The following is a 14,531-nucleotide window of genomic DNA, read 5'->3' on the forward strand; positions in this document are numbered from 1 at the left end:
GACAATAGTGCCTGAAGATGTCGATTACCTATAAGTGTAATATATCTTCCAAACAGCGCCTTCCAGCAACGGTGGATAAGAAAGCCTCTTGCGCTCAGATCCTGTGAGGGCCCATACATTGAAACTTTGTATCAACCAAGATAGGCCGCAATTATGGAGCTAATATTCCCATTCAGCCGTTTGCTTTTGCCGGATATGGCTTCGTTGGGGTATGCTTTTTTGTTGTTCTGCTTGGCCTATATTTTGGGTCGATCCGTTGTGAGCTTTGCTCATAGGATGCTATTCTCAGACGAAACCAAATTCCATCACAGAGCATCGGGTCTTGATCAGGCTGAAAAGGGCAGACTCAAAAGGCACGAGGATGCATCTGAGGAAGACAATTTTCAACTGGAGAAAAGAGCATTTTTCAGCAAGGTTTGTTCCTAGGGAAAGTTGAGAATCGGGCGTCACTGACAGTGGGCAAAAGACATGGTTATTTGTATGCCATCGCAGCAGATTCAACAAGCCTGGGGATTACCACACCTTTGATATTGCAGGGATTTCCTTCTTCGTTGTCTTAAGCAAGGATATGAAGGTTCGAGCATTTCATAACGTCTGCCGGCATCGAGCCTATACCGTGGTACGGAAGTCATGTGGCACTTCTACCCGATTCTCGTGCAAATATCACGGATGGCAGTATGACGATCAAGGCCGGCTTGTTAAAGCGCCAAAATTTGATGAGTCTCCGGGGTTCGTTGCGGAAGACAACGGCCTGTTCGAGGTCAAGTTGATTCTCACCAATGAAGGCCTTGTCTTTGTGAACTTCGATGCCGGTACATTAAACCTTCCTTTTGATAATGTCAAATCTCAGGTGGACCTTGGTAACTGCTCCTGGGTGGAAGGAATGAATGTGACCTGTGCCATGAACTGGAAATGTATAGGTGAGTGCAAGCTAGCCCTGGATGGGTGAGGTTCCCGTTTTAATGGATCTGCTCAGCAAATGAATTCTCAAACCAATGTCAATGGACCACAACCCCTTACCGATGGCTTGCGCGGTTCCACAGGCAAAAGATGGCAGCATTATTGGGCCCCTTGAGCATGATTAGGGAGTTGAGGCAAGGACTCTGGTGCACCATGACGCTCCTGCCACGATCGGCCTCCGAAGTCGTTGTCAGGTGCGATATATACGCCAGAGAGGGCCATCAAGAGCCACCAGACGTCGTTGAGAGAGAGAAGTGGTTGCTGGAAAAGGAATTGCTCAACCTGCCCAGAACCGATATCCGCGACAAAGCGTCGATGACGGGTTTCGCGTATAGATGTGGAGGTATGTTGGCACTTCATGCCAGTGCAATTTGCTCAATTGCGGCTGACTGACCGCGACTTGTTCAGGCCGCTCCATTGATCTATTCGCGATCCTGGTGCAACATCAACGCAACGAGACATTGGCCAGGAGGAAGTTACAGCCAGCCATTAGAATTACAGGCACAGCCGACATCGACGAAGAAGCGGCGGCAATATGCGACGCAGTTGATGAAATGGACAATGCCCCTACCTTTGGGAGATGCTCGAACATGTCGAGTTCCTCTCACAAGCTGGAGTGGTAGCTGGACTATGGCGATATGAGGCTGGCTGGTAGAGGAGCTCACGGGTTGTGCTACCGGTCAAGCAACGGCGGCGCTGTCCCTGGAGGTCTACGGCGAGGCCGGCATGCAATTATGTCGAAGATCATACAGTATCAGCAACAGCAAGTAGCCACTGCAGACCAAGTCGGAAGCTGAACGAGATGACTGAACATCTCAATCATTCATGTCGTGATACATTCGCACCACTGCATCGTGGTACATTGTTATTGTAGATTACAGATGTAGCAGGTAACCCGAGTGTCACGTGCAATCTGCGATTGCTTGGCAGACGTCTTCCCCAGAAGACGAACTTCAGCGACGAGTCTGTGCAGAAAGCGGCTTCAATCGAAGCCTGTCCGCCAGATTGCAGTGTACGAACCGAACCACTCTCTTGGTTTGTCCATTTGTTCAGTTCCGACCAGACTCGCCCAGCATGTTCAAGAAGGAGTAAGAACCTTAAGTACTATTCTAACAGACCACATATGAGCTGACATGCTGTCCCAGCCTGACTCCGGGCGCAAAGTCCAAGGTCAAGTCCTCTGTGCAGCGGGGCATCAGGGCCAAAATCCTCGAGACATACCCGGACCTTGAGCCGCATATCGACGAGATCCTGCCTAAAAAGAGCCAGCTGGATCTGATAAAACTGTAAAGTTTCCCATCCATGCACTTGGTCCACATGGGGGTCGGGTTCTTGGAGAATTGGTTTCTCAGGAAATAGTTCAAGACGGTCCCCACGCTGCCCTCTCTCTTCCTACCTTTTCTCAGTCTACAGAAAGTCCTTTCAGGACTCCACATGTCACTGTAAGACATTCACAGCTAACATGATTGCTTATCCTCCCTTCTTACAGCCCCGATCGCGTCTCCCTCTACGTTCTTGATAATCAGCCCCTCTTCTACCAACACATGGACGACCCGATCATTCCACACCTCAAGATCGTGCACCAGTACCCGCACGCCTTTAAAACACTACGCATCGACCGTGGCGCCATTCGCTTCGTTCTGTCCGGCGCAGCACTCATGGTTCCCGGTCTCACCTCTGCCGGCGGCCGACTACCAGACAAGAAAGACGAGGCCAAACCAGGCGACATTGTCGCCATTGGGGCCGAGGGCAAAGAAGAGATTTGCATGATTGGACCCTTGGAAATGGGCACGGAGGAGATGAAGGAAAAGAAAAAGGGCGTCGCCATCAGTGCTGGCCATTACCTCGGTGACGGGCTCTGGAAGTTGGAGATCTGAGCATAACCGCTCATATGGACGAGTACCTGCAGTGTGGTGGGGACTGGTATGCCCCCGAAACGAGAAGAATTGGAAAAGCATTGGATCCGCCTCTCCCATCAAGCCAAAAGCTGCCAATCCGGCGAGGAGAGAAAAAAAGACGAGACCAGAGAAAAGCGTGTTGGGGCAGGATAGGAGCCGCGAAATTCCGACTTCGCAAGCAAAACCCCCGAAGCCAGGACTCCGGTCGCCTGGTGTGGTGGACGGCGTAAGGACAAGGTGTACCCAGCTCATCAACTCAAATTCGGCTGCTGCGGCACGCTAAAAGGAGGGTGGACGACCTTTCTATGATAGAAACCACCAAACCTCCAACAAGCCGCAGCGCAAGACGAAAACACGGACATGTCCGAGCACACCAGTTCATGCGAGAAACGAACAAACGAACCAGCTGACAGGAGTCAGCTGGTCCAAAGAACGAAACGCTGGTTACAGCTCTCCGCAAAATCGGCACTTGGAAAAGAAGCTGTGACCACCCCTTTTATTCCAGCCTGCCCAGGCGGCTGTTCCTTTCGAAAATAGCACATCCGGGACGATATTCGACTCAACAACGAGCCGTGCCGTGCAAGGCGTCTATCTCGTTGAGGGGCCGGCGCTACTGGTGATGGCCATAGAATCCCACTGCTTGTCGGAATGTCATACGAAGAAACGCAGCATTGGAGGTAACGGAGCAGAAAGTCATCCTTCAACTTGGCAGCCTCGATTCAGGACGGAACCCTCGACTATATCTGTCGGTACACTACCTTATGTTATGGGGAACATGGGTTGATTGAAAACCCAACTCCAGTAAATGAATAAAAAATGCAAAATGCAAAATGCATTAATGCGTCATACTGTGGTCCTTGCTTGTATATAAAGACCGTATACACATATAATACAGCCACACATTATTCGGAACCAAGCTCTGATTCTACATACAGGCTGCGTCAACATTAGATAGGTAGACGAGATGTCACTTTTCCTGAATATCGAGTAGTTATTAATGTACCGTTTTCAATCTTCATTCGTGTGCAACATTTTCGGGCGCTAAGTAAGGTATTAGTTATGCTGAAACCAAAGACGATGAAGTGAATTCGGCGGATCATCCTAGAAATGAACTCGAGGTATGCCCATTACGTTCATTAGTGATTCCCATCGCAGCCAGTCCAACCACCTGATGGGCCTGGAAACTCTGTACCATACTTCTACTCCAAGGTCGAGGGCTCCCGCGAATCAATCCATTCATCCTTACGTCCAAGTCCAACGGCCCCTTTTTGGTATACAGGTGTCATACTCTCTCACATCCGGCATGGCAACACGGTTTACAGTAGCTTCCTCAACACCAACTGTGAGTCCGTTCGGCAAAAGCGATAGGACAGCCACAATCATCAACCATCATGACCTGCCTCTCTTAGATGTAGATGATGTAGTAGCAGCAGCAGCAGCAGCATCTTTCTTCTTCTGCCTTTCCTTGCCCACGGCAATCTTCTCCCATTCTTCCCATTCCTTAGAAATCTCGCCCAAGACAGTCGCCATGGCCGAAGCAGAAGCCATGAGCCCATGACCCTCTTCATCTAGAACTCTCAACTCGCACCGTTTCATGACACTTTGTAACCAACGAACATTGTCCAATGGGACCCGGGTGTCCTTCGCTCCATGGTGAATGACGACTGATCTCGTGACCTCGGGATATCGGAAACCAATGGGTTTTCGACGTTCCAAGCAGACCACCAAGTCAATGGCAGGATTTGCGTTTTGCGTGGCAAGCGCCCAGATGCGGTGGGTCAGGATCTGGTTATAGAAAGCTTGACGAGCTTCGACGGTCAAACGAGGCGATGATGCTGCTGTCCCGGAGGCGTGTTTTTGCTTGTTTGGGCTCGGGCTCGAGCTCGACGTCTCTACAGACGCCATTCCCATGCCGGTTCTCATCGAACCGTTCATCGCTTCCGAGTATGTCATGCTCCGGCCACGGTTTGGCGTTGACGTTGGCGGGCGCTCTACATCCATTTCTCCAAAGTTTTTGTCGAAAGAAGAACTATCCTCATTCGCATCATTGGAAGAATACGCCAGCGAGAGTTCCAAAACCTGTAACTGCTTGTTTCTCTTGGCTGACTTCAGTGGTTTGGTCTCAATAGAAGCACTTGTTGCCGTTAGGAAGCGCGAATTTGCAACCTTGAGAAACTGGGGCGGCAGAACACTTAATATTTTGTGCGAGAGTGGCAGATTCGCCACGGGTTGCGACTCGGGGCCAAATGCCGCACCCTTTGGCATTTGTGATGGCGGGATCCACGGCGCCAGAAGATGGATGCGCCCACGGACATATTGTGGCATTTTCAAGGCCGTGGCTAAAGCGTAGATGGCGCCTGCAGAATGCGCCAACAGTGAAAACCGAGTGATCCCGAGAGAAGAGCAGATCACAGCCACATCGTCAACCCAGTTTAATGGGGTACATGATGCCTCCGGCGCGGAGGAACTTTCGCCAACGCCAGGTCGATCGGGTGTGATCAGCCTGAGTCGCATTGTTCGGGCCAGCTCATCATAAAACGCCGTGAGGTAACGTGTCAAGCCCATGCCAACGCAGCAGAGAACCACAAATCCCTGTGGGTCACCGACCTCCGAAAAAGCGATCGTCCGTCCTGTTCTAGGATGTCGAATCTTCTGGGTAAGACGTGGAGCACCGAGAAACGCATCAATTTCGTCCGATATTGACTTGAACTCGGCCGAAGAAGGTCGATGTCTGCGTGAAGTCAAAGGCGATTTCCGCCGTGACTGGTCAGATGGACTCTGCTTGAAACTGCTGGCCCGGGATGGGGCGGCACTCGCCGAGCCAGGAGGGGTGATTGTCGTACTTGCATGCTGAACGGGAGAGTCGAGCTTGGGGGAGTTAGACACCAAAGCAGGCATACTTGCCAGATCAGCAGCCGTTAAATAGGCGGACAGTTCAACGGGGCTCTCTGCCTCCGGTGATTCCGTCACCACTTCGGCCACAGAGAGGCTTGAGCTGAGGTAGGAACTCGACCGTCGAGACATCTTGGGTCCGGCAATGGTATGCCGTTTTGCAGCGCGTTCCGACTTTCGAGCTTCGTGCCGCCATTCTTTCTGCCGCCTCTCCCTCGCTTCCTGCAATTCGCGTATCCTCCTGACCGTTGAACTATCGCCCTCAATTAAGTCCGAGTCGATGGCAAGGTCTTTGAGATTTCCAACAGTCATGGAGTGGCGGACGGACTCGTGCGAGGTATCAGATAGTCCAGTGACGCTACGTCTGAGCGACGAGCGACGAGATGGTATCATATGACTACCGAGGTCACTTCTGCTCACCCGTGTCAAAGGGGTCACTGTGGGAGTCTCGCTGGTGGGCTGTCCGGACTGGGTGCTGCTGGAGGAAAAGCCATCAAAAGATGTGTGCCGATCGGGATATTTGTTCTCCTTCTCTTGATCAGGACCACATAGAGAAGCACTCTTTCGCCGTCGATCCGAGGAGAAGCGCTTCGGAGGTATAGGTTTGGAGAGGGCCTTTTCCTTTTCTCGCATCTGCTCGGTGGTCTCTTTGCGCGGCGGTGCAGACAGCCCGCTGATGATGGAAAACGTCGAACTAGCGCTAGAGCCATGCCGCCTCCCAATGCTAGGAATGCCTATGCTGTCACTTTCCGTCCGCGACTTCAGACTCTGCATTGACTCGCGATGGGCCAGCGTGGATTGTGACATATTCAAAGAATAGAATCTTGGCTTGCTCTTTCTCTTGGGCAGCACAGGAGGCCTTCTAGCATACCCGATCACGGGCGCAGCGGCCACTTCACCCTCGTTACTGTCATCGGCGGGAATAGGGTCATGCAGGTCCTGATCGAGCTGATCCGCGTTTGGTGAAGTCGGCAGTGTACGACGACCGGAGCACTGGCTTGGTATTCTCAGGATATGCTTGCCAAAATCTTCGCTAGATTCCGGTTCCGCGGCAGCAGGAACGGTCAAGGAGTCGATCAGCGATGTGATCACCTGGAAGTCCTGCACTGCGGGCTCAGCATGTAGACTCAGTGGTCGCTGGGGTGCGACCACAAACTCGTCCGACCGAACGTCCGTATCGGTATCTAAGGAGCAATGGTAGAGGTAATGAATACTAGTAGTAGGTGCGATGTTGTCGAGGTTGAGTTCCATGCCGCGGAGGGGATTGGACGGTTCAAGCATCTGAATGAGTGGAAGCGCCTGCGCAGTCGAGCGAACCGGGCTTGGAAATGCCGGCGTCTGACCTGGGGCACTGGCAGCCGTTATTGTCAAGTAGGTTGTGGTATCTTTTGACTGCCAGACGATCTGTCCTCCATGTGTGATGAAGGCCAGTCTGGTATCGGCATCTCCAGCTGATCACAGCTCTAAATTCTTCAAGTGGTGTTGTCGCAGGTCCAGATCTCTCACGCTTCACCTAGAGTTGTAACCAAACTACCCGCTGCGCCGTCAGACGGCCACTTTTACTTTTGTGATCCGGGTCCACTAGGAACGGCCCAGCAGACGATCAGGGATGAACGGTCCCACAACAATTCGATGATGGGGACTGGAGATATGTATGGGTCGGCAAATTGTGTGAATTTCAAAGGTTCGAGGGAGAAAGGGAACTGGGATGCATCATAACAACATGACACGCTTAACAATCAGTACCAAGTAGGTAGGTAGATAGCACTTCTTTTGAGAGCCATGGATTTACTGCCTCAGAAACAGCTGTTAGAGAATGCGCAATCAAGAGTGGCCTGCAGCACAAGATACGCTGACGGCAGGACTGCGCCAGTATGCATTCCACATTCCTGACTCTCACCTCCACTACTGCAACTTGATTCTACCGCAACATCCCCATAAAAGAGACCATGAGAAATCACAATGTTGCAAACTCATTCGGTGTTTGTGGCCGGCCAGAAAAGGCAAAACGCACAGGAAAACTTGCATTGAAATGAATTCTGTAATGAATGCACTTGTTCAGGGAGTAAAGATTATCTTATACCACAAACCATGAGGTTGATAAGTTCTTTGTTCTCTTCCCAAGCCCCATCTAGAGCCGTCTATCGTCTTGATCTTCAATGCTTTCAAATAGATACGCCACGCTGATGGTGAAACATGCCCGCAATCAAATAAAGCCTTGCCCAAACGCCGCGCTGAATATACAAACCGCTCGAAGTCCCATTCTTTTTGCCATGCCAACGCCCACCAAGACCTGTGCAGGCGCAGAAGTCTAATCAATGGCGTTGCCGTCGTCTAAAGCGCCGGTCTAAGTTGTCGCTAATCCATAACCGTGTATATCGTGAAATGCGTCAGGAATCGACGTGATGCCGCATGCCGGAATAAGTGACAAACGTAAAGGGAAATAAGGCACGCCGTGTGTACGGCTACCTATTGTGCCATCTTCATCTTCTCTCGCTCTTCACCGAATGCCCTCCGAGACATTTCCAGCACCATTTCGAAGCCCTCTCGTCCACGGGCTGCGTTTTCTCGGAACCGCTCTATGCTCGCTTCTTCGATCTTGGTACGGATCTTTTGCCACCCACCGCACATGGCCACAATCTTGGCCTCCTGCTTGAATTCGGTCTTCGCATGTGGCTCGTGCGACGCAGGTTGGTATACCACGGTTTCTCGGCACTCCAACAGGTTGGACCATGTCATGTTGGTGCTGCACATGGTGACCTTTTTCGCCTTAGGATCGACGTAAGAGACCTCGTACACATAGCTGGTCGTGTCACCTCCAAGGATTGTCAGAATCCATTGCGGTGCGTTCTGCTTGCAGGTAATGAGACGTTCGGTGCGGAGGATACCGGTGTCGGCGTCGACATGGCGGGATATCGTGTCAACGGCGAGCACGTGAGAAGCCTTGTCGTTCCAAGGGCAGTATTTCCGCCAGTTGTTGGTGCTGACCTCTTCCCAAGAGTAGTCGAAGGTGTATGACGACGCGAAGATCTTCATTGTGGCGGACCCAAGGGTAAACCTCGACAAGGAGGACACGGCAGGACGTTTGCGAGATTCGGAGTTGAGGTGTCTATGCGAGATGACCTAGGTACTTTTGAAAAATCTAATAGCGGTGGAAAGCACGATTTGCGGCCTTCGTTGTCTATGAGAAGCCTTCGCCGGGAGATTACAAACAAAGAAAAGAGAGTGAAGATGGAAGGTGACTTTCCAATGTAGAGGAAGCAAAGGTGAATTATGCAGACATAAAGAGAAAAAAAGACCTCTATGAGTTCGAGCATTTTCTTCCGCACGGGCGAGCTCGGGATCCGGTCGCTTGTGATTGGCTGACTCACTTGAACAAAGAGCTAGTGACCCGAAAATGAGGATGTCATCCTCGCGCGGTGGCAAACTGTCATGACCCCATCTGACAGCGATTATCATTCTCTCCATGGGAAAAGACACGCAATAGCAGAAATCAACACAAGTCTGACAGATATCACGGGGAAAAAGTATTCGTCTGACATTATCCTTTCTGTCTTTTCGGCCGTTGACGCTGGACCCATATCTTGCCTTGCGTTCCTTGATCGTGTGCTTCTGCGCTCTCCCTTCGGACCCCAATCCCCGAGCAGCATCGAGGGTCTAGCCCTTCGCCCGCAAATTCCCCATAGCCATCATCAGTTCTCTAAACATTTTTAGGAGCACTCTGATGACATCTTAGTTCTTTGCCAACTTGTCCTGCCGTCCGGTCCGTCCTTCAGAATGTCGGAGTATTGGAAGTCTACGGTATGCTTTTCCTTATACGCTCTGTCGGATGCCTATAATTATTCGTCGCTGACGTTCATTACAGCCCAAGTACTGGTGCAAACACTGCAGCACCTACGTAAAAGACACTCCTTTCGAGCGCAGACAACATGAGAACACAGGCAAGCACCAGGGTAATCTCAAGCGATTCCTACGCGATATACAGAATAACCATGAACGGAGCGATCGCGAAAAGGACCGAGCCAAGGCAGAGGTGAAAAGACTGAGTAAAGTCGCTGGTGGCAATGTTCCTCCCACGGCAGCCTCCAGAACAGAGCCTTCCACCGGGCGGAAACCGGCGTCCGGACCTCCTTCAGCCGCCGATCTGAAGAAACAATGGGCGCAGTTGGCTGAAATGGGCATCAAGGTCCCCGAGCAGGCTCGGTCGGAGATGGCGATGCCAGGAGAATGGCAGGTGGTATCAAAACAGACCAACAACGAAGCTCCGGCAGCAGAGTCACTCAGCATCGGGATGAGGAAGCGCAAAGCCGAAGATGAGGAGGAAGAGGAAGAAGCAGAACAGACCGTTACCAGGCACTGGGGCTCTACTACTAGGCGGTATCCTGGAGACGACAAGTCTGACCTGGACGACTTATTATCCGCCACGGTTTCTCTGAAAAAAGAGAAGAACCTCCCGTCGTCTTCTCAAATAAAGCCCGGAATGAGTGAACCACTGAAGAAAGAAGACAATGCAAGCCCCATTGAAGACAACTGTAGGGACGCGCAATCGCAATCCTCCAAAGTGGAAAATCCCCCAGATGAAGAGGCAAAAGAAGGCAGGACGCTTGTTAAAGGAGAGTTGGATGCCGCTTCAATGTCAACACCTCTGAATAAGGTGCCAGAAGAAGTACCAGTACCGGTTTTCAAGAAGCGCAAGGCCAAGGCATCCTGAAACCACCGACCCTCGATGGAAAGGCAAAGATCAGTATCTCAGTCGCAGCAAGCGAACCGGGTAACAACGATAACCGAGATCATCGTCCAGCAACAATTCCAATTGTCGGACAGATCATTATTTTATTCTCATCTAGAGGATGATGCACGAACGTGACCACTTAGTGGTCGAGCAGGCGTCGAGCGGCACTCCTAACAGTGGTGTCGTACAACATAGCGGTCCACGTGCAACTCCTGTAACTCGTTCGGACGCACGAATATGACACCCGTGACAGGTTCATCCTCGTTTCGAGGATACATACGGAAGCTCTCGCCTCACTACGGCCAGAGTCTCTCAAACGACAGGTACAAGGGGCTCGACATGTTAAGGGGAGCAGCACGGTTGATTTCGCGGGTGCAGGCACCAACTCATCCGCTGTAGCCTGCTATTCCCTGTCAGGACAGAGCACAAGAGGTAAGCTGCAGTGCTACAGCCCCGACAACCTCTAGGCCGGCATGACTGCCAGTGGACAGAGAAGCCCGTCTTTTTTGCGAGTCAGGAAAGCCGCGCGAATGCAGTGATAATCCAGGCTCACATTGCAGGGTCCTATACGGAGCATTCCTAGCAAGTGCTTCTACGTCTACTAAGAAGTGATATGTGGGCGACCATGCCCATGATGACCAATAGGAGAGGCTGGCGAGCAGTCGAGGCGATTCATTCGAGGCTCTGGATCCTGTCGGTTAATCCATGATAAGCAGCCCAGTAGTAGTGCACGGTAGTCATGCACATCGTTGCTCATGCACGCCCAGCCGTTAGGCGTGACAAGCGGTGCAAGTCGCCCAGGTTGAGAGTCTCGGTCGGCTCTGCATGACCTTTCCCTGGGTGGGCATGGGGTTGGTGTCATTCGGAGAATTGCCCAACGCCAATCCACTCTCCAGCGTCGGAGCATTCCATGAGGAGCCAAATCACAACCGGTATCATAATCTGGCTAGCTTGAACTGGCCTGCCTGATACCGGGAGATTTGTTCTTAGAAGCAGGAAGTCTCGACTTGAATAGGTGTTGATCAAAAGAGCCGTGCAAGCCCAGCCTAGAATCCGCTGGCGATATCCCATCACTAGCTCAGCGTCTCAGGGTATGATTTCTTGCGTCGCTCGTATTGTTGGCGAACGAACTCATGTGACACAAACGAGGGAGATCAAAGAAGGATAGTGACAAATGGTACGGTGTACCTAGTCATGATCCTTGAACCACCCCCATGTCTTTGTGGCTGGGCGATCATGACGGCAGAGGATACCTGGAGCTGCTGCACAGCGAGGAGGCCAGCGAAGGCAGGAAGCGGGAGCCAGGCCGCTGATGTCTCGCTAGGCCAGTATCCTCCGTAACAAAAGACCGTACGTCAGGGATTAATCATGGCCATGCGGACTCGGCTTATTTACTGTACTTGCCCCTAGACAAAGACCTCCTATACTAGTAGGACTGGGGTTCAGCACCTGCACACACAACAAAGGAGGACCCGAACAACTCTGGCCTCCGGCTCCTTCTTCCTGTTGAGTATTTGTTTCAGTGAGGAGCGTAGCGAGGGGCGTGGTGATCAAACACCGCTCCAAGACTGTACAATCACGCGCCAATCTCTTTGGCATCTTCCCCGAGGTCTCTCCAATTTTCAGGCTAGTGAGAGTCGACGGGCTCGGCAGGCATCTGGTGGCGCGAGGATCAGAGCAAACCGTGTCGAGAACAGACGAGGGAGACGGAGGCGGAGGACGAACTGGGGACCCGCGTAAGGAATGGCTTTCTTTGTCCCATGTAGCGTGGCTTTAGCCGGTTGGTCGAGAGACACTCTGGTGGGATAATGCTGACATGGTCACATCAGAGAGAGAAACATCTAGCAGCAAGTCAGGGGAGAAAGAGTACAGATTGAATCCACCCAACTGGGTCGAAAGAGGTTTGACTCGCCATGACTTGGACGACTCCATTTTTCTCGAAAACCAGCTAGCAGGGTTCTAGAGGCACTTGGCAACGGTCGAGCAGCATTGTGGCATTCGATTCTGGAAGTCAAAGAGAGACAAGGACCAGGGTGGTTGAATCGATCATTATTGAATGGTGAGTGCCTCGTGGTGCGTGTGCGTGAACGATCTGTATTGTGTTGTTGGTTGCGTGCGTCTGCCTGCGTCCACGATTTGCTTTTCTTGTGTGTGTCGGGTGTCTCTGTTTTCCAGCCCGGGTGTCTTGTCTGCTGCGCTCGATGGTCAGATTGGGTGCCGGAGCGATTTGAGCTCTGTACTCGACTGTTACCAGGGACAGCTAGCAGCCCCGAGAATATGCAGCCCACCTGGAGCGGGAGCCGCCAGGAGTCGCCCATGGCCGGCAAAAAAGCCCATGACCCCCCAGCTCGCGATGGAGCCTGGCTGTCAAAACAGCTTAGCCTCCGACCTAAGGATGGTTGGCGTCGGGAGATGCTCTAAGCGAGAAGCACCAGGACAGGGGCCCCGGGGGCCGTTGCGTCTGGGTCTAACAAGCTGTGGGTTAAGGAGCTGTCGCTACCACTGCACGGCCAGTGCAGTGTCAGTTGTCAGTCTGTCAGTCCCAATCCCAGTGCCAGTCCCATTATTATTCCCAGTCTTGTGCTGGCAGCCGTTCGACCATGGTGGGTTCGTGGGATCCTACCTATACCTAAACCATAGCGTGTCAGGCCTGGCGCCTACATGGGGAGGCCTGGGATAGGACAGGATAGGGCACGCTGGTGCTGGTGCTGGTGCTCCTGCTGGTGGGCGTTTCCCTGGGAAGTGCATGTCGTCCTAGCTGTCCTGGAGTCCTCTGAGCTCCCTTATCCACTGCGCCGCTCGGAAGAAAAATGCTTGCTTGTCGTCTAAGGTAGGGCGGCTGAGCGAGTCGAAGCGATCCCAAGCGAGGCTCGTTCCAATTTCGCCATCAATCTGATTGACGCTCCCTTGCGCTTCGGCACTTGGGCGTCCGCGACGCCTTGAGCAAAGCACCTCTTTCTTCGCCCATTCTGTTCATGCCACCCATCTTTGGAGCATCTGTGACCCGTTTCACACATCCTGAATGGGCGAGCAGAGTACAAGGTCCTTGAGGAACCCTGTCGAGTGTCCATCTCTGCTGCTCATTCCGGGCATGCCACCTCCCTCCGCCATATAGCGACAAACACATTACATGGCCTGCTACCATGGTGCAGGCAACTGCTGCACTTGTGTCCTCCACAGACTCGCTTCTACCTTCGTCTGGTTTCAGATCTAATCGCCCCAAACCCTCACTTTGTTCCGCCGGCCTGTTCGGAATTCCACGCCGCTTGTCTTGCCTGCGATTTTCTCCTGTGTGTTCCTCATAGCCCCATGTGTAAAAAGTGAGGATCGCCCCCAAGTTGCGTGATAGCGGTGAAAAGCCATAACTATTTGGATTTGTTGCTGACCGTTTCCAAAGCCAGTAATCAGCGTCTACTGTGCTCGGTGAGGCAGAAACAGCAACAGCAGCAGCGACAACAGCAAGGCGACGTCAGGACAGAGATATAATATCGACGCTCTTCGGTACTGGACTCGACGACATACTTCGACGTGCCCTGTTCTCTCGTACCACGTTCGCCAGGGCCTGCCCGCTGGAAGCAGCAGGAGGCTACACGGAAAGTCGACCTAATGAACTATTCAAACATGAGCACGGCGGCTCTTCAACAATCTTCAACCGCATCTATCAGTCTACCTCCCATCAGCAGCATTGACTTCCACACACATCTTGCTCAACAACGGTCGTCGGAAGATGTGGTACAACCGCTGCCACCTCCTCCACCGGCAGCGCCGCGCGTGCTACCACCGCTTCCGTACCCCTACGCCGCAGCACGACCTGCGCCTCCACCTCCACCTCCACCGCCTATGGCACATGAATACATGCATGCAAGACCAATTTACCCGGGGATTCCATCAAGCTACCAGCCAATGCCTGCGCGCATACCGCTGCCGTCGACGACAGACCCCAACCTGATTGTGGCTCCTACTCGACACAAGGCGAAAGAAGTGAAGAGACGGACAAAAACAGGATGTTTGACATGTCGCAAACGGCGCATCAAGGTGAGTTGAAATGT

At 52.4% G+C, this 14,531-nt stretch overlaps 6 protein-coding genes across 6 annotated transcripts; 4 read left to right on the forward strand and 2 right to left on the reverse strand.

Moving 5' to 3' along the window:
• Positions 1-46: 46 nt before the first annotated feature.
• HMPREF1120_04080 (iron-sulfur cluster-binding protein) lies at positions 47-1,772 on the forward strand. The gene is made up of 4 exons (XM_009158184.1): positions 47-414; positions 467-920; positions 977-1,303; positions 1,369-1,772. Exons 1-4 carry the CDS (start codon positions 154-156, stop codon positions 1,581-1,583), a joined length of 1,257 nt encoding a protein of 418 aa, XP_009156432.1. The 5' UTR covers positions 47-153; the 3' UTR covers positions 1,584-1,772.
• Positions 1,773-1,929: 157 nt separating this feature from the next.
• On the forward strand, positions 1,930-3,860 carry HMPREF1120_04081 (PUA domain-containing protein). The gene is made up of 3 exons (XM_009158185.1): positions 1,930-2,048; positions 2,106-2,246; positions 2,450-3,860. Exons 1-3 carry the CDS (start codon positions 2,035-2,037, stop codon positions 2,835-2,837), a joined length of 543 nt encoding a protein of 180 aa, XP_009156433.1. The 5' UTR covers positions 1,930-2,034; the 3' UTR covers positions 2,838-3,860.
• On the reverse strand, positions 3,859-7,258 carry HMPREF1120_04082 (uncharacterized protein). The gene has a single exon (XM_009158186.1). The coding sequence runs from the start codon at positions 7,029-7,031 to the stop codon at positions 4,248-4,250; it is 2,784 nt and encodes a 927-aa protein (XP_009156434.1). The 5' UTR covers positions 7,032-7,258; the 3' UTR covers positions 3,859-4,247.
• A 256-nt stretch (positions 7,259-7,514) lies between these two features.
• HMPREF1120_04083 (uncharacterized protein) lies at positions 7,515-9,022 on the reverse strand. Its single transcript, XM_009158187.1, has one exon. The coding sequence runs from the start codon at positions 8,784-8,786 to the stop codon at positions 8,220-8,222; it is 567 nt and encodes a 188-aa protein (XP_009156435.1). The 5' UTR covers positions 8,787-9,022; the 3' UTR covers positions 7,515-8,219.
• A 359-nt stretch (positions 9,023-9,381) lies between these two features.
• HMPREF1120_04084 (uncharacterized protein) lies at positions 9,382-12,150 on the forward strand. Its single transcript, XM_009158188.1, has 2 exons — positions 9,382-9,551; positions 9,616-12,150. The coding sequence occupies exons 1-2, from the start codon at positions 9,528-9,530 to the stop codon at positions 10,459-10,461; spliced, it is 870 nt and encodes a 289-aa protein (XP_009156436.1). The 5' UTR covers positions 9,382-9,527; the 3' UTR covers positions 10,462-12,150.
• A 1,953-nt stretch (positions 12,151-14,103) lies between these two features.
• Positions 14,104-14,526, forward strand: HMPREF1120_04085 (uncharacterized protein; the record flags this gene model as incomplete). Its single annotated transcript, XM_009158189.1, has 1 exon — positions 14,104-14,526. The coding sequence occupies one exon, from the start codon at positions 14,104-14,106 to the stop codon at positions 14,524-14,526; it is 423 nt and encodes a 140-aa protein (XP_009156437.1).
• Between the last annotated feature and the right edge of the window lie 5 nt (positions 14,527-14,531).

This window comes from Exophiala dermatitidis, assembly GCF_000230625.1.
Source record: "Exophiala dermatitidis NIH/UT8656 unplaced genomic scaffold supercont1.3, whole genome shotgun sequence".
Classification (NCBI taxonomy): domain Eukaryota; kingdom Fungi; phylum Ascomycota; class Eurotiomycetes; order Chaetothyriales; family Herpotrichiellaceae; genus Exophiala; species Exophiala dermatitidis.